The 18,433-nt window shown below is 46.8% G+C and overlaps 1 protein-coding gene across 1 annotated transcript in view; it reads left to right on the forward strand.

Annotated features, from left to right (window-relative positions):
• LOC139539319 (phosphatidylinositol phosphatase PTPRQ-like) overlaps window positions 1-18,433 on the forward strand; it is a 64,240-nt gene that overhangs the window by 33,251 nt on the left and 12,556 nt on the right. The window contains 16 exon segments of the mRNA XM_071342145.1: window positions 3,053-3,590; window positions 10,848-11,006; window positions 11,096-11,275; window positions 12,580-12,687; window positions 12,789-13,070; window positions 13,319-13,427; window positions 13,508-13,680; window positions 14,108-14,228; window positions 14,410-14,564; window positions 14,732-14,877; window positions 15,028-15,196; window positions 16,703-17,053; window positions 17,138-17,413; window positions 17,538-17,689; window positions 17,822-17,963; window positions 18,083-18,364. Coding sequence (XP_071198246.1) covers window positions 3,053-3,590; window positions 10,848-11,006; window positions 11,096-11,275; window positions 12,580-12,687; window positions 12,789-13,070; window positions 13,319-13,427; window positions 13,508-13,680; window positions 14,108-14,228; window positions 14,410-14,564; window positions 14,732-14,877; window positions 15,028-15,196; window positions 16,703-17,053; window positions 17,138-17,413; window positions 17,538-17,689; window positions 17,822-17,963; window positions 18,083-18,364 — 3,343 coding nt within the window.

The raw sequence follows: 18,433 nt of genomic DNA on the forward strand, positions 1-18,433 counted from the left end.
AGTCAATGTGTTGATAGAACTTCTGTAGCGTTTTCCTCAAATTTTGCTTTGTTAAAATCCCCAGTTACAATAAATGCAGCCTCAGGATATGTGGTTTCCAGTTTGCATAAATCCAGTGAAGTTCTTTGAGGGCTGTCGTTGTATCGGCTTGAGGGGGAATATACACGGCTGTGACTATAACCGAAGAGAATTCTCTTGGGAGGTAATACAGTCTGCATTTCATTGTGAGGTATTCTAGGTCGGGTGAACAAAATTACTTGAGTTTCTGTATGTTATCACAATCACACCATGAGTGGTGTCGTGTCTTTGGCTATGCCAGATTAATTGCTATGACATGCTATTCTATAAAATAATTTCTCCGTAATTAATATTACCTGATTGAACTAATCAGGTAAATGTAATTAACTAGAGAGGGACACCACAAAATAATATTTATAGAGCTGTTATCTTCCGAATAAACTCTTAAAGATTTAGTAATATTTTACATCCATAGCAGTCACATTAATCGTCATTTTATTCAGTGTCATCTGAAAGTGGTAAATCCTTGGTTATCTGCAAGAATCCTGGCTAACAAGTTGAATCAGCAATACAAAATTGGGTTTAATTATTTATTTACTAAATACCTAACTAATCACACAGAAACACACATACACAATTAAATCATAACTTGATTACAAAGTGCCGTCATAAAGAAAAACGTCCCTAGCGGGCGGAATAGATATGACAGCTTGTTACACAAAGGGAAGGGGCGGGATTTTAGTGAAAGAGCGGGAGACTGGAACATAGGCGAGCTGTGCTATCGTAAATACAGTATCTTATGCATTCTAAATTACCGCCCATTTGAAAAGGAAAATGCAATAAATATTTACTCTGAGCTGCGCTTCAGTAGGTTGGTGGTAGATGGAAGGCCGTCTTGCCAAACCGAGTCCTCTGTCCTTTCAAGAATGTCTCCGGTGGTCACTGGATACGTTGGAGTAGCGTCGATGTGTAGTAGACGGGATACTCTGACTGTCCTTCCTAACCTGCGTTTGTAGCAGCTGTTGCTAACTCAACGGCTAGGAGGTATCACTTCTGTAGTGAATACGAGTTCAAAGTTCATACCATTTGCAACCAAAGTCCATGCTGATGTTGGCTTAGTTCTGTAGTTATTATCTGAACCATTCTGACATCGGATCGTCATCCTAAATGTACCCGGAACAGGAAGTTATATTTTTGTCAATGGCTTTTATAGTGGAGGGAGAGGGGTGTGTCTGAAAAGTTTATAACCCATGTCTCTTCACAGGGGCGGGCCCCTAGTTGAGCAGAAGCCCAAATTTATGAAAATCCAAATCTCTCATTTGGAAGCTAAAATTACATTTAATCTCTTCACAAATAATTTCATATTCAAACATTTGAATTAAACAACAATTCCATGTGAATCCGATACCTCTGACGTTTAGACTTTCCACAGTAGAGTTTATGTCATTCTATCATTGATGAGAATGTGTCAGAGGGCAACCGAACTGACATAATATACCTTAAGTACCACCGCATATGTTCAGTTGGTCGGATTACCAGAATATAGTTCATTTCCCCCCACTTCTGATGTTCCCAGAATCTCTATGTTAACCAAGGGGTTTTCTTATGTCACATCAGTTATAGTAGGGAGAGGGAAAAGGGGGGAAAGAGGTATTTATGACTGTCATAAACCTACCCCTAGGCCAACGTCATGACAGTGGTTAATCATGAAACATACACCTCTGCCTTTCTTCTTTCCGAAGAGTTCTTTATTAATGTCTGCACGATATACAGAGACCTCAGCTGGCTGTATGGACAAAGACAGTATATCCCGAGAGAGCCATGTTTCCGTGAAACAGAGTATGTTACAATCCCTTATGTCTTTCCGGAAGGAGATTCTCGACCTAAGCTCGTCTATTTTATTATCCAGAGTCTGAACATTGGCGAGTAATATACTCGGAAGTGGTGGATGTTGTCCGTGCCTCCTGAGTCGGACTAGAAGTCCACTCCGAATACCTCTGCTCCGCCGGCGATTTTTGGATAAGCCTCTGGAATCAGTTCAATTGCCCTGGGAGGTACGAACAAAGGATCCAATTCGGAAAAGTCGTATTCCCGGTCGTAATGCCGGTGAGTTACCGCCGCTCTGATATCCAAAAGTTATTTCCGGCTGTATGTAATAACACAAAACATTTCCTGGGCTAAGAATGTAAGAAATAACACACAAAAAAATAAAATACTACAAAGTTGCTTAGGAGCTAGAAGCAGAGCTGCCCTATCTGTCTGCGCCATCTTACACACCTCCAGACTGTGTAAGAGCTATTTGACCAAGAAGGAGAGTGATGGAGTGCTCCATCAGATGACCTGGCCTCCACAATCACCCAACCTCAACCCAAGTGAGATGGTTTGGGATGAGTTGGACCGCAGAGTGAAGGAAAATCAGTGCTCAGCATATGTTGGAACTCCTTCAACACTGTTAGAAAAGTATTCCAGGTGAAGCTGGTTGAGAGAATGCCAAGAGTGTGCAAAGCTGTCATCAAGGCAAATGGTGGCTACTTTGAAGAATCTGAAATATAAAATATATTTTGATTTGTTTAACACTTTTTTGGTTACTACATGATTCCATATGTATTAATTCATAGTTTTGATGTCTTTACTATTATTCTACAATGTAAAAAAATAGTGAAAAATCCTTGAGTGAGAAGGTGTGTCCAAACTTTTGACTGGTACTGTATATATATTTTTTTAATTTAGGAACTCAGTCGGGGTACCCCTGACCCCCGAGCAACTGCGGCCCCTCATGATGGGTTCAGATTTTTTGTGGCCCCCACCACCCCCATCAAAGTTGCCCATACCTGGTTTAGGGTTAGGGTTACAATTAGGGAAGGGTTAGAATTAGGGTTAGGGTTAGAAGCTAGGGGTTAGGTTTAGGGTTAGGGGTTAAGGTAATGCTTAGGGGTAGGTTTGAATGGAAACAAATGTTTTGGTCCCCACAAGGATAGTAAAACAAACAATTGTGTGTGTGTGTGTGTGCCTGATGTTTTCATCTTATCTTCAGAACCTAAATGAGACTGATATCCATGGTGATGGAACGTTAGTGCCAGGTATCCCTGGTGACTCTCTGCGGCGTAAGAGATCAGCTGACCTCAGCCTGACCACCTCTCCGCTTGCATTCACGGTCACCCTGCCCGACCACACGGTCGTCACCGGCATGACCGTGACCACAACCAGCCGCACACACAGCGCTTCAACCCCCTCTGACCTTAATCCTAACCTTGACCACAACAATTACACTGTCCCCACAGTCACTGAGAGCCCCAGTCTGACCAGTATGGGCCCTGGGACTGGGACTGACCAGACCTCTGACTTTCCAGACTCCTCCCCTATGACCTTTGATGCTGTAACTTCAGGGACTTCTGTCCTCTCCCTGACCTCTTCAACCCCGGCCACACCCCTGCCCTGGCTCACTGCCCACTCACAGCCCGGCCAGCTCACCTCTGGCCAGCCACGCCTCTCCACCCGCTCTGTACCTGCAGTCACTGGACACCTCCAGACACTCCCCTCCACCAGGGCTGCAGCCTCCAGCACCCCAGGAGGTACTACACTCACCTCTAACCTATAACCATTTCACCTTTTAACCTCTAAACCCTTTTAAAGGTGCAATATGCAGAAATGGCTCTGCCCTTTCCTGGTTGCAAAAATTCTAATATTTCTCCTAATTTCAGTTTACATGACCAAACAAGCACTCAAAGTGTAGAGAATCATTGTACAATCTATACCGCTGTAAAATAAATTTTAAATAACCAAAAATATTGTATTTTCAGTTGTTTGAAGCTGGTGTACAGAACCGAACGTAAGACGCAAAAGCGAAACTTAAGAACGGGAAGCATAGAAATATCGTGCATAGAACAGATCCAACGCGTCTTAGACTTGCTTTCAATACCAATGACAGATCTATAACTCTTACTATGTGAATTTGGTTGGGTCGCCCAAAAAGTTACATATTTCAGCTTTAACACTATACATATACCTCCATCACTCCAGTATCCCTGCACATTGTAAATATGGTACTGGAACTGACTAACCCTGTATATAAATCAAATCAAATCAAAGTTTATTTGTCACGTGCGCAGAATACAACAGGTGTAGACCTTACAGTGAAATGCTTACTTACAGGCTCTAACCAATAGTGCAAAAAAGGTATTAGGGGAACAATAGGTAAGTAAAGAAATAAAACAACAGTAAAAATACTATATACAGTAGCGAGGCTATAAAAGTAGCGAGGCTACATACAGACACCGGTTAGTCAGGCTGATTGAGGTAGTATGTACATGTAGATATGGTTAAAGTGACTATGCATATATGATGAACAGAGAGTAGCAGTAGCGTAAAAGAGGGGTTGGCGGGTGGTGGAACCCAATGCAGATAGCCCGGTTAGCCAATGTGCGGGTGCACCGGTTAGTCGGGCTAACTGAGGTAGTATGTACATGAATGTATAGTTAAAGTGACTATACATATATGATAAACAGAGAGTAGCAACAGCTTAAAAGAGGGGTTGGGGGGGGGGCACATAATGCAAATAGTCTGGGTAGCCATTTGATTACCTGTTCAGGAGTCTTATGGCTTGGGGTAAAATCTTTTGAGAAACCTCTTTGTCCTAGACTTGGCACTCCAGTACCGCTTGCCATGCGGTAGTAGAGAGAACAGTCTATGACTGGGGTGGCTGGGGTCTTTGACAATTTTTAGGGCATTCCTCTGACACCACCTGGTGTAGAGGTCCTGGATGGCAGGCAGCTTAGCCCCTGTGATGTACTGGGCCGTATGCATTACCCTCTGTAGTGCCTTGCGGTCAGAAGCCGAGCAATTGCCGTACCAGGCAGTGATGCAACCAGTCAGGATGCTCTCGATGTTGCAGCTGTAGAACCTTTTGAGGATCTCAGGACCCATGCCAATTTTTTTTTTAGTTTCCTGAGGTGGAATAGGCTTTGTCGTGCCCTCTTCACGACTGTCTTGGTGTGTTTGGACCATTCTAGTTTGTTGTTGATGTGGACACCTAGGAACTTGAAGCTCTCAACCTGCTCCACTACAGCCCCGTTGATGAGAATGGGGGCGTGCTCGGTCCTTTTCCTGTAGTCCACGATCAGCTCTTTAGTATTGGTTACGCTGAGGGATAGGTTGTTATTCTGGCACCACCCGACCAGGTCTCTGACCTCCCTATAGGCTGTCTCGTCATTGTCAGTGATCAGGCCTACCACTGTTGTGTCGTCTGCAAACTTAATGATGGTGTTGGAGTCATGCCTGGCCATGCAGTCGTGGGTGAACAGGGAGTACAGGAGGGGACTGAGCACGCACCACTGGGGAGCTCCAGTGTTGAGAATCATCGTGGCAGATGTGTTGCTACCTACCCTCACTACGTGGGGCGGCCCGTCAGGAAGTCCAGGATCCAGTTGCAGAGGGAGGTGTTTAGTCCCAGGATCCTTAGCTAAGTGATGAGCTTTGAGGGCACTATGGTGTTAAACGCTGAGCTGTAGTCAATGAATAGCATTCTCACATAAGTGTTCCTTTTGTCCAGGTGGGAAAGGGCAGTGTGGAGTGCAATAGAGATTGCATCATCTGTGGATCTGTTTTGGCGGTATGCAAATTGGAGTGAGTCTAGGGTTTCTGGGATAATGGTGTTGATGTGAGCCATTACAAACCTTTCAAAGCACTTCATGGCTACGGACGTGAGTGCTACGGGTCTGTAGTCATTTGGGCAGGTTGCCTTTCTGTTCTTGGGCAGAGGGACTATGGTGGTCTGCTTGAAACATGTTGGTATTACAGACTCAATCAGGGACATGTTGAAAATGTCAATGAAGACGCCTGCCAGTTGGTCAACACAGGCCCGGAGCACACGTCCTGGTAATCCATCTGGCCCCGCAGCCTTGTGTATGTTGACCTGTTTAAAGGTCTTACTCACGTCGGCTACGGAACAGCTGATGCTCTCATGCATGCCTCAGTGTTGCTTGCCTCGAAGCGAGCATAGAAGTGATTTAGTTCGTCTGGTAGGCTCGTGTCACTGGGCAGCTCGCGGCTGTGCTTCCCTTTGTAGTCTGTAATAGTTTGCAAGCCCTGCCACATAAGACGAGCGTCGGAGCCGGTGTAGTATGATTCAATCTTAGCCTTGTATTGACGCTTTGCCTGTTTGATGGTTTGTCGCAGGGCATAGCAGGATTTCTTGTAAGCTTCCGGGTTAGAGTCCCGCACCTTGAAAGGGGCAGCTCTACCCTTTTGCTCAGTGCGAATGTTGCCTGTAATCCATGGCTTCTGGTTGGGGTAACAATTAAATGGCGCCGACCGAGATGGCCGCCTCGCTTCGCGTTCCTTGGAAAATATGCAGTATTTTGTTTTTTTATGTGTTATTTCTTACATCGGTACCCCAGGTAATCTTAGGTTTCATTACATACAGTCGGGAGGAACTACTGAATATACGATTAACGTCAACTCACCATCGTTATAACCAGGAATATGACTTTCCCGAAACGGATCCAGTGTTTTGCCTTCCACCCAATACAATGGATCTGATCCCAGCCGGGGACCCTATGCGACGCCGTAAAAGGGGCAAACGTAGCGGTCTCTTGGTCAGGCTTCGGAGACGGGCACATCGCGCTCCACTCCCTAGCATACTACTCGCCAATGTCCAGTCTCTTGACAATAAGGTTGATGAAATCTGAGCACGGGTAACATTCCAGAGAGACATCAGGGATTGCAACGTGCTCTGCTTCACGGAAACATGGCTAACTCAAGAGACGCTAACGGAGTCGGTGCAGCCAGCTGGTTTCTTCACGCATCGCGCCGACAGAAACAAACATCTTTCTGGTAAGAAGAGGGGAGGGGGGGTATGCCTTATGATTAACGAGACGTGGTGTGATCATCATAACAACACACAGGAACTCAAGTCATTCTGTTCACCTGATCTAGAACTCCTCACAATCAAATGTCGACCGCATTATCTACCAAGGGAATTCTCCTCGATCATAATCACAGCCGTATATATTCCCCCCCAAGCAGACACATCGATGGCCCTGAACGAACTTTATCTGACTCTTTGTAAACTGGAAACCACACACCCTGAGGCTGCATTCATCGTAGCTGGGGATTTTAACAAGGCTAATCTAAAAACAAAACTCCCTAAATTCTATCAGCATATCGATTGTGCTACCAGGGCTGGTAAAACCCTGGATCATTGTTATACTAACTTCCGCGACGCATATAAGGCCCTCCCCCGCCCTCCTTTCGGAAAAGCTGACCACGACTCCATTTTGTTGATTCCAGCCTACAAACAGAAACTAAAACAACAAGCTCCCGCGCTCAGGTCTGTTCAACGCTGGTCCGACCAATCTGATTCCACGCTTCAAGACTGCTTCGATCACGCGGATTGGAATATGTTCCGCATTGCGTCCAACAACAACATGGACGAATATGCTGATTCGGTGAGCGAGTTCATTAGGAAGTGCATTGACGATGTCGTACCCACAGCAACGATTAAAACATTCCCAAACCAGAAACCGTGGATTGACGGCAGCATTCGCGTGAAACTGAAAGCGCGAACCACTGCTTTTAACCAGGGCAAGGTGACCGGAAACATGACCGAATACAAACAGTGTAGCTATTCTCTCCGCAAGGCAATCATACAGGCTAAGTCCCAGTACAGAGACAAAATAGAGTCGCAATTCAACAGCTCAGACACAAGAGGTATGTGGCAGGGTCTACAGTCTATCACGGATTACAAAAAGAAAACCAGCCCCGTCGCGGACCAGGATGTCTTGCTCCCAGACAGGCTAAATAACTTTTTGGCCCGCTTTGAGGACAATACAGTGCCACTGACACGGCCCGCTACCAAAACCTGCGGGCTCTCCTTCACTGCAGCCGAGGTGAGTAAAACATTTAAACGTGTTAACCCTCGCAAGGCTGCAGGCCCAGACGGCATTCCCAGCCGCGTCCTCAGAGCATGCGCAGACCAGCTGGCTGGTGTGTTTACGGACATATTCAATCAATCCTTATCCCAGTCTGCTGTTCCCACATGCTTCAAGAGGGCCACCATTGTTCCTGTTCCCAAGAAAGCTAAGGTAACTGAGCTAAACGACTACCGCCCCGTAGCACTCACTTCCGTCATCATGAAGTGCTTTGAGAGACTAGTCAAGGACCACATCACCTCCACCCTACCGGACACCATAGACCCACTCCAATTTGCTTACCGACACAATAGGTCCACAGACGACGCAATCGCAACCACACTGCACACTGCCCTAACCCATCTGGACAAGAGGAATACCTATGTGAGAATGCTGTTCATCGATTACAGCTCAGCATTTAACACCATAGTACCCTCCAAACTCGTCATCAAGCTCGAGACCCTGGGTCTCGACCCCGCCCTGTGCAACTGGGTCCTGGACTTCCTGACGGGCCGCCCCCAGGTGGTGAGGGTAGGTAACAACATCTCCACCCCGCTGATCCTCAACACTGGGGCCCCACAAGGGTGCGTTCTGAGCCCTCTCCTGTACTCCCTGTTCACCCACGACTGCGTGGCCATGCACGCCTCCAACTCAATCATCAAGTTTGCGGATGACACTACAGTGGTAGGCTTGATTACCAACAACGACGAGACGGCCTACAGGGAGGAGGTGAGGGCCCTCGGAGTGTGGTGTCAGGAAAATAACCTCACACTCAACGTCAACAAAACAAAGGAGATGATTGTGGACTTCAGGAAACAGCAGAGGGAGCACCCCCCTATCCACATCGACGGGTCAGTAGTGGAGAAGGTGGAAAGTTTTAAGTTCCTCGGTGTACACATCACGGACAAACTGAATTGGTCCACCCACACAGACAGCGTTGTGAAGAAGGCGCAGCAGCGCCTCTTCAACCTCAGGAGGCTGAAGAAATTCGGCTTGTCACCAAAAGCACTCACAAACTTCTACAGATGCACAATCGAGAGCATCCTGTCGGGCTGTATCACCGCCTGGTACGGCAACTGCTCCGCCCACAACCGTAAGGCTCTCCAGAGGGTAGTGAGGTCTGCAGAACGCATGCCCTCCAGGACACCTACACCACCCGATGTCACAGGAAGGCCATAAAGATCATCAAGGACAACAACCACCCAAGCCACTGCCTGTTCACCCCGCTATCATCCAGAAGGCGAGGTCAGTACAGGTGCATCAAAGCAGGGACCGAGAGACTGAAAAACAGCTTCTATCTCAAGGCCATCAGACTGTTAAACAGCCACCACTAACATTTAGCGGCCGCTGCCAACATACTGACTCAACTCCAGCCACTTTAAAAATGGGAATTGATGGAAATTATGTAAAAATGTACCACTAGCCACTTTAAACAATGCCACTTAATATAATGTTTACATACCCTACATTACCCATCTCATATGTATATGTATATACTGTACTCTATATCATCTACTGCATCTTGCCATCTTTATGTAATACATGTACCACTAGCCACTTTAAACTATGCCACTTTATGTTTACATACCCTACAGTACTCATCTCATATGTATATACCGTACTCTATACCATCTACTGCATCTTGCCTATGCCGTTCTCTACCATCACTCATTCATATATCTTTATGTACATATTCTTTATCCCTTTACACTTGTGTGTATAAGGTAGTAGTTGTGGAATTGTTAGGTTAGATTACTTGTTGTTATTACTGCATTGTCGGAACTAGAAGCACAAGCATTTCGCTACACTCGCATTAACATCTGCTAACCATGTGTATGTGACTAATAAAATTTGATTTGATTTGGGTATGTACGTACAGTCACTGTGGGGACGACGTCCTCGATGCACTTATTGATGAAGCCAGTGACTGATGTGGTGTACTCCTCAATGCCATCGGAAGAATCCCGGAACATGTTCCAGTCTGTGATAGCAAAACAGTCCTGTAGTTTAGCATCTGCTTCATCTGACCACTTTTTTATAGACCGAGTCACTGGTGCTTCCTGCTTTCATTTTTGCTTGTAAGCAGGAATCAGGAGGATAGAGTTGTGGTCGGATTTACCAAATGGAGGGCGAGGGAGAGCTTTTTTCCCTCTGGTTGCACATTTAACACGTTGATAGAAATTTGGTAGAACTGATTTAAGTTTCCCTGCATTAAAGTCTCCGGCCACTTGGAGCGCCGCCTCTGGGTGAGTGGTTTCCTGTTTGCTTATTTCCTTATACAGCTGACTGAGTGCGGTCTTAGTGCCAGCATCTGTCTGTGGTGGTAAATAAACAGCCACGAAAAGTATAGCTGAAAACTCTCTAGGCAAGTAGTGTGGCCTGCAATTTATCACAATATACTCTACTTCAGGCGAGCAAAATCTAGAGACTTCCTTAGATTTCGTGCACCAGCTATTGTTTACAAATATGCACAGACAATGCCCCCTGCGTCTAATCCGAGGTGAGTGATCGCTGTCCTGATATCCAGAAGCTCTTTTTTGCCGTAAAATACAGTTGCAGAAACATTATGTACAAAATAAGTTACAAATAACGCGAAAAACCCCACATAATAGCACAATTGGTTGGGCGCACGTAAAACTGATGCCATTTCTTCCGGCACCATTTTTTGTAACTTTTTGTATGCTTGCTTATTTACTTGTGTTCTCTTATTTTTATTTCTCGTGTTTTCTTTGTTCTACCTTATGATACTTTTAGTATTGCATTACTATTGATTCCTGCATTGTTGGGTTTAGAGCAAGAACTGTACTTGTGCATGTGACATTACAACTAGAAACTTGATTGAAGACTACAGAAGTTGATGAGTAGAGTGAGGTGTGTTACCATGCACTACAGTCTGTCCTCTATACTGTGTGTGTGTTCCAGGACTGTATGTGAGAGAGGTGATAGACATGAAGTCTGAGGAGCTGTCTTACCTAGTCTCTGGTCTTAGTCCCTTCACTGAATACACCTTCACCGTTACCGCGGCTACCACTATTGGAGAGGGTCCTGCCTCACACGTCTCTGAGAAGACCCGCGAGCAGGGTACACATAGATACTGTAAATACCTTATTTAAATAGTGTCATTGTTGTTTATTCTTGTTCTTTATTGTTGTGTGTTGTTGTTGTCATAGTTCCTAGCTCAGTGGTGGCTGTGTCCTATCAGAATGTTAGCTCCACTTCCATCCTGGTCAGCTGGACTCCGCCCCTCTACCCCAACGGACGAATCACACATTACACCCTTTACGGACTCAACCTGCACAGCAACCAAGCCCTGCAGAGAGTTACACACAACACCAGCATACTGCTCACAGGTAACTCACACACATGCTGTATGTACACATATACACACATGGTACAGGCCTGGTTCAAGCCTGTGAAGATGTATTGGTGTTAATCTGCTTGCTGTGTGTTTCAGGGCTGGGGTAGTATACAGGTTATAAGCTGCTTGCTGTGTGTTTCAGGGCTGGGGTAGTATACAGGTTATAAGCTGCTTGCTGTGTGTTTCAGGGCTGGGGTAGTATACAGGTTATAAGCTGCTTGCTGTGTGTTTCAGGGCTGGGGAAGTATACAGGTTATAAGCTGCTTGCTGTGTGTTTCAGGGCTGGGGTAGTATACAGGTTATAAGCTGCTTGCTGTGTGTTTCAGGGCTGGGGAAGTATACAGGTTATAAGCTGCTTGCTGTGTGTTTCAGGGCTGGGGTAGTATACAGGTTATAAGCTGCTTGCTGTGTGTTTCAGGGCTGGGGAAGTATACAGGTTATAAGCTGCTTGCTGTGTGTTTCAGGGCTGGGGTAGTATACAGGTTATAAGCTGCTTGCTGTGTGTTTCAGGGCTGGGGAAGTATACAGGTTATAAGCTGCTTGCTGTGTGTTTCAGGGCTGGGGTAGTATACAGGTTATAAGCTGCTTGCTGTGTGTTTCAGGGCTGGGGTAGTATACAGGTTATAAGCTGCTTGCTGTGTGTTTCAGGGCTGGGGAAGTATACAGGTTATAAGCTGCTTGCTGTGTGTTTCAGGGCTGGGGTAGTATACAGGTTATAAGCTGCTTGCTGTGTGTTTCATGGCTGGGGTAGTATACAGGTTATAAGCTGCTTGCTGTTTGTTTCAGGGCTGGGGTAGTATACAGGTTATAATCTGCTTGCTGTGTGTTTCAGGGCTGGGGTAGTGTACAGGTTATAAGCTGCTTGCTGTGTGTGTGTTTCAGGGCTGGGGAAGTATACAGGTTATAAGCTGCTTGCTGTGTGTTTCAGGGCTGGGGAAGTATACAGGTTATAAGCTGCTTGCTGTGTGTTTCAGGGCTGGGGTAGTATACAGGTTATAAGCTGCTTGCTGTGTGTTTCAGGGCTGGGGTAGTATACAGGTTATAAGCTGCTTGCTGTGTGTTTCAGGGCTGGGGAAGTATACAGGTTATAAGCTGCTTGCTGTGTGTTTCAGGGCTGGGGAAGTATACAGGTTATAAGCTGCTTGCTGTGTGTTTCAGGGCTGGGGAAGTATACAGGTTATAAGCTGCTTGCTGTGTGTTTCAGGGCTGGGGAAGTATACAGGTTATAAGCTGCTTGCTGTGTGTTTCAGGGCTGGGGTAGTATACAGGTTATAAGCTGCTTGCTGTGTGTTTCAGGGCTGGGGAAGTATACAGGTTATAAGCTGCGAGTGGCTGCATCTACTGCTGTAGGAGAGGGCTCTCTGTCTGACCGAGACGATATCTTCGCTGTCACACCCGAGGATGGTACCTGGCACACACACACATACATACACACACCCCCACCTCTCTCATTATGTGGGTTTCATGATAGAGTCCAATGTTATCCCTCTCTCTCTCCCTCTCAGAACCTGACTCCCCACCCATAGGATTAACAGTGGTAGACACCTCTCCTTCCACCACCACCCTCTCTTGGTCGCCCCCGGAGAGAGCCAATGGGGTGATTCAACAGTATGAGGTCCTGTACGAGAACCAATCATATGTGGCAGTGTTGAACAGCTCTGTCCCCAGAGTGACTTTGACAGGGCTGATGCCGTTCTCCTACTATAACCTGTCTGTCAGAGCATACACACGCCTCGGACACGGGAACCACACCTCAGACACACTCACTATGCTGTCTGGGGAGGACGGTGAGTCTACACACACACACACACACACACACACACACACACACACACACACACACACACACACACACACACACACACATACAGTACATACAAACACACACACCACTCTCCGAGTGGTTACCCACTTCTACATGCAGTGAAACAGGACAAATATAAGCACCCCCCTATTTGACCTTTTATTTCACACACACAAACTAGGCACATGCACACACTTACGCCTCATTTTGAAGTGTGTGTGTACCCTCTAGTACCGGGAAGCCCTCCCTACGGCCTGTCCTATGAGTCCGTCAGTCCCAATGAGGTGAATGTGACCTGGGAACCCCCCCTAGTGCCCAATGGAGTTATCACGCACTACAGGTACATTTCTGCATGGATTCTGGATGTGTACTTTCTCATGATGAAAATAAACTTTAAATTAAGTTTGATTTGATTTACAGCCTTGAGCTGCGAAACTCTTCCCACTTCCTCAACCTGACCACACCCATTAGCCACGTCCAGATCACTCACCTAAGGAAGTTTGCGCAATACACTCTGGTGGTGAAGGGACACACACGAATGGGCCCTGGAAACCACAGCAGTGACCCACTCAACATCACCACACTGGAGGATGGTGAGAGCCTCTCTAACACACAAACACACCCCAGAACCACCGCAGTAAACCACTATACATCACCCCAATGGAGTGAGGGATCTGGGGTAAGAGGGGGGAGGTAGAGGGAGACCATGGTTAGGGTCATTGTGTTTCAGGTGGCCGTGTAGTGGACTATGGTGGACCACAGAAGGTTCATCATCACCTCCTCTCACTTCCTTTCTGTCTCTCGTCTTCCTGATCCTCTGACAGAGGTCAGGGGCTACCACAGTGTTATTTAACAACATCAAAACCATCACTTCTAACCAACCAGCTTTGCTTACAGATGAGCCAGCAAGCAGGCGCTATTTCCAACGATCAAGGAGCGTTTAGCTAACGTTCTCTCCTTCTTCCAGTCCATTTCCCCTAGCAACCTGGTTGGTCTTAAATAATAGGAAGTGTGTTTCAGACCCAGACACTCCCCCTCAGTTCCTGTTAGCCAGGAAGTTGTCAGACTACGAGGTAGAATTGTCATGGGAACCGCCGAAAGAGGCCAACTCTGAGATCCTCTACTACATAGTCAAAGTCTGGTGAGTTTTATTTCAATATTGATCGTTAGTTTGAAACCAACTGCTGATGTGATGTTGAAAAAGGAGATGTTGAGGGATGAGGCATTCTGATTGAAGCATGAATTCCAGCCTCCAAACAGCTCCAACATGGTCTCCAACATGGCCTCTTCTTCTTCTTCCTCCTTCCTTCTCTCGCTTGTAGGAATGAGTCATCTGAGGTGTGGCAGAATGTAACAGGTACAGCGGTAGTGGTCAGCGTTGACTCAGAAAGTCGCTTCAACGCCTCTGTCTCCAGCTGGACACGCCTGGGGGACGGGGGAGTCCTCATATACATCAGCTTCAGTATTATTGACACAGGTACACACACACACATATACGTATGGCAAGCACGCATGCACAAACACTCACACACACAAACCTTTGAGAAAATCTTGTAGTCCCAACTGAACATGCCTCCAGTTTATTTTTAGTAAACACAAGTGACATGCAACTTGCACCAAATCACTCCTGCAATTCTCTTCCAGTGCCATTTGACCCACCCCAGAATGTGTCGTTGGTGAACCTGACATTTTCTTCAGTGACCGTCCTCTGGCAACCCCCCACTCAGCCAAATGGAATCCTCCTTCACTATACTCTGTACTACTCAGACAATACCACTGTCACGGAGCAGGTGAGTTATACAGCATTACACTGTGTACTACACAGACAATAACACTGTTATAAAGCAGGTGAGTAACACACACACACACTGTATGCTCATGTGTAAAAGTGTGTTATTTTCTACTGTAAAGGCATTGTTTCTCTCTCTCCTCTCCATCAGCGTATCCCAGTGTCAGAGCTGGACCCTGTCTCTCTGGGGGAGGACCTGTCCTACTGTCTGTCTGGCCTGAGAGGAGGACAGAACTACAGCCTCTGGCTGACCTCAAGCACCATGCAGGGGGACGGAGGGGTCCGTACTGATCCTTTAGACCTACTCACCCCAGATGGCGGTCAGTTTCACACACACACACACACACACACACACACACACACACACACACACACACACACACACACACACACACACACACACACACACACACACACACACACACACACACACACACACACACACACACACACACACACACACACACAGAGTCTGCACTGTTTTTTCCAACCTCTTGTTGAACTTGATAAAATCACGTAAAAATTCTGCGATTGAAGTGTAACTTTCAGCTGGCTGGTAAAAGGAGGTAAGTCTGTCAGTCTGACAAACTGGCCCTTTTTGTCCCTCCGAGGCCTCCGTACCTCAGACAACCAGTTTGTATCTCCTTTTACTGAACCCTGTGGAAGTTCACTCTTTGACCTGTTGGATATCTGATCATGTCTTATATTCCAAACAGAGCAATGATACAGGCATCCAGTTCTTTTGTAAACACATTGGCTATCAACAATGTCACAATGCTATCAACATACATCCAGTAGAGATGTTTCATCATGTAGTTTTGTGAGTAGGTCATTATTGTATTCGTGTTAGTAGTTTAGTCTGTAGCTTAAGATGCAGATGAATCATTTTCAAATGGCAGTATCTGGATGATCACAAGAAGTAGCAATGTTCCTGTCAAATAAATTATGTAGATAAAAATAGTAGCTTTTGTGTTATTCAAAAGAAATGTAATTATGGTTCCTATTTGACGATGATCTCTTTGTTTTTATGTGATTTTGGGAAAAATTGTGTAGACAGACTGCTGCCTTCATCTGACGTGTAATAGTGACTGCCTCTTGTTTCGGTCTGAAGATGTCTCTAATACTGACTGTGTGTCTCTGCCTCTGTGCTCCAGCCACGGGACCTCCAGCTCACCCTGCCTCTCCTGCCCTGCCAAGCCCAGCAGGGCTCACTGCCCTGGGCTCAGACACCCACACACCGCCCTCTCTCCTCCACCCATCCATCCACTTCACCAGCCTCTCAATCTGCCTTCACTGAGGTCTCCCCTCCCTCCTTATATCTTCCATCTCTGCGTCTCTCCTTCTTTCCATCCCTGTTTCCCCTGGTGCACATGCTCAGTTTGCTCTCTCCATATGGTCAGACTCAGTGACCGGAACTTAGAGGATGGACACCGGAAGTGGGTGTGGCCAGGATGAGTATCTGCTATTCAAAATGTCTCTGTTTTTTTGTTTCTCGATTTGAAGTTTCTCTGGTCAAAGTTTTCTTGTTTTATTCCACACTGAGGTTATTCTCTCCATATGACTCATGGGGTGATGATGATGTTAATGATGACGATGTTGTTAATGATGATGATGATGACGAAGTGCTGTTTTATGTTTGTTGGTGTGTTTCTCTCCCTGGGGTGGCGCCAGTGTTTGATTGGTTGATGTTGCTGGTTTGGGTGTAGATGTAGTATTATGTGTATATACAGCATAAATAACCTGTAGTGTTCTTCTAGTGCTGGGACTGAGTCTGAAGAATGATAGTAGTTCAGTCAGTGATACTAATTCCCCCTCTCTCCCCACAGTTCCCAGTGATCCGGTCCACAATCTCAGTGCTCAGATCTTCAGTTCTACAGCCATCATAGTAAGCTGGGATCCCCCTATGGAACCCAACGGACGCCCCTTCTACTTGCTCACCCTGCAGGAAGCAGGACACCCCCAACCTCCTAAACCTCTGAACCCCTCTTTCTCTAACACCAACCCCCCCGGACCCCCCACTGTCAACAATACCATCACCAAGACAACCAACGATAACGTCTTCCTGTTTACCAAACTCAGGAAGTACTATCCCTATGTCTTCACCGTTACCCCGGCAACCAGCGCCGGCCCGGCCCACAACCACACCAGCCTGCTGCATGTGAGGACTGATGATGATAGTGAGTCTACAGACACACACACACACACACAAATGCACACATGTGCATACACATACATACTATTAACCCACTCTCTCCCTCCAGTTCCCAGTTCAGCTCCAGTGCTGGTGTCCAGTAGGAACCTGTCGTCCTCCTCTGTGTCTGTGGTGTGGCAGCGCCCCCTGGAGGCCAACGGAGAGATAACAGAGTATTTCCTCACCATGTTCGGCCCTGGCGGCTCCAACACCACACACACCCCCAACACCACCCTCACACTCACACAGCTCCTGCCCTACACAGCCTACAACCTCTCCATCACTGCAGCCACCCGCAAGGGCTCCGGACCCCCGCTACTACTGATGCTGCACACAGATGAAGCAGGTCATCTTTAACCTCTCACCTTTAACCCCTACTAACCTATAGCCTCTGCCCTACCATAACCCCTCCAACTGCTGCTTCATACAGACGAAGGCCAGTAATGTACTCTAACATTGTGTTCCACCAGGTCCGATGTCTCCTCCCCGGAACCTGTCTCTGTATAACCACACAGCCTTCTCTGTGTGGCTGACCTGGGAACCCTCTCTGGAACCCAATGGTGTGGTCACAAACTACGGCTTCAGGATCTGGGAGATTAACACAAACACAATCAGATATCAGGTACTGCACACATACAAACACAAACACTCACAAAGAAACATTAACATTTTTAAACTGGAGTGCTGCAACTTTGCTATGTTCTGTCTATAAGATCTCCTAATTTTTCTCTCTCTCCCTCTCTCTGACTCTCAGAACTCTACAGGTCCGTGGACAGAAGGACAGCTGAGTGGGTTCAGGCCTCACAGCTCCTATGAGATCAGTGTGCTTAGCTACACCAGAGTGGGTCATGGAGACCAGTATAGCACTCCTGTGTCCTTCACAACCAATGAGTCCGGTATGTATGTGGTATGTGTGTGTGGGTATGTATGGTTGTGGAACTAGAAATCAAGTGCCATATGCGTGTGGAATTGGCTATTAATCCTTTTGCATAAACCCTGTGTCTCCTGGCCCCAGTGTCTGAAGTGGTGGGTAACCTATCCTGCTCTGGTCTGGGCTGGGACTCTGTGTTCCTACACTGGGAGCCTCCAGCCAACCCCAATGGACGCATCCTGTACTACCAGGTCCAGGTGGACAGACACTCAGACTCACAGTCATACATACACCAGGCTGACACAAACCAGTATACGGTCAGTGGGCTGGCGCCGGACGCAGAATTCACACTCACCGTAACGGCTGTCAACTCTGCCGGCCCAGGAGACCAGGTCAACTGTACTGCCTACACACACCCCGAGTCAGGTACACACACACACACATACACACACATGTACACTACACCAGGAGACCAGATGAACTGTACCAACTCAA

Source organism: Salvelinus alpinus, chromosome 15 (assembly GCF_045679555.1).
Source record: "Salvelinus alpinus chromosome 15, SLU_Salpinus.1, whole genome shotgun sequence".
Classification (NCBI taxonomy): Eukaryota; Metazoa; Chordata; class Actinopteri; order Salmoniformes; family Salmonidae; genus Salvelinus; species Salvelinus alpinus.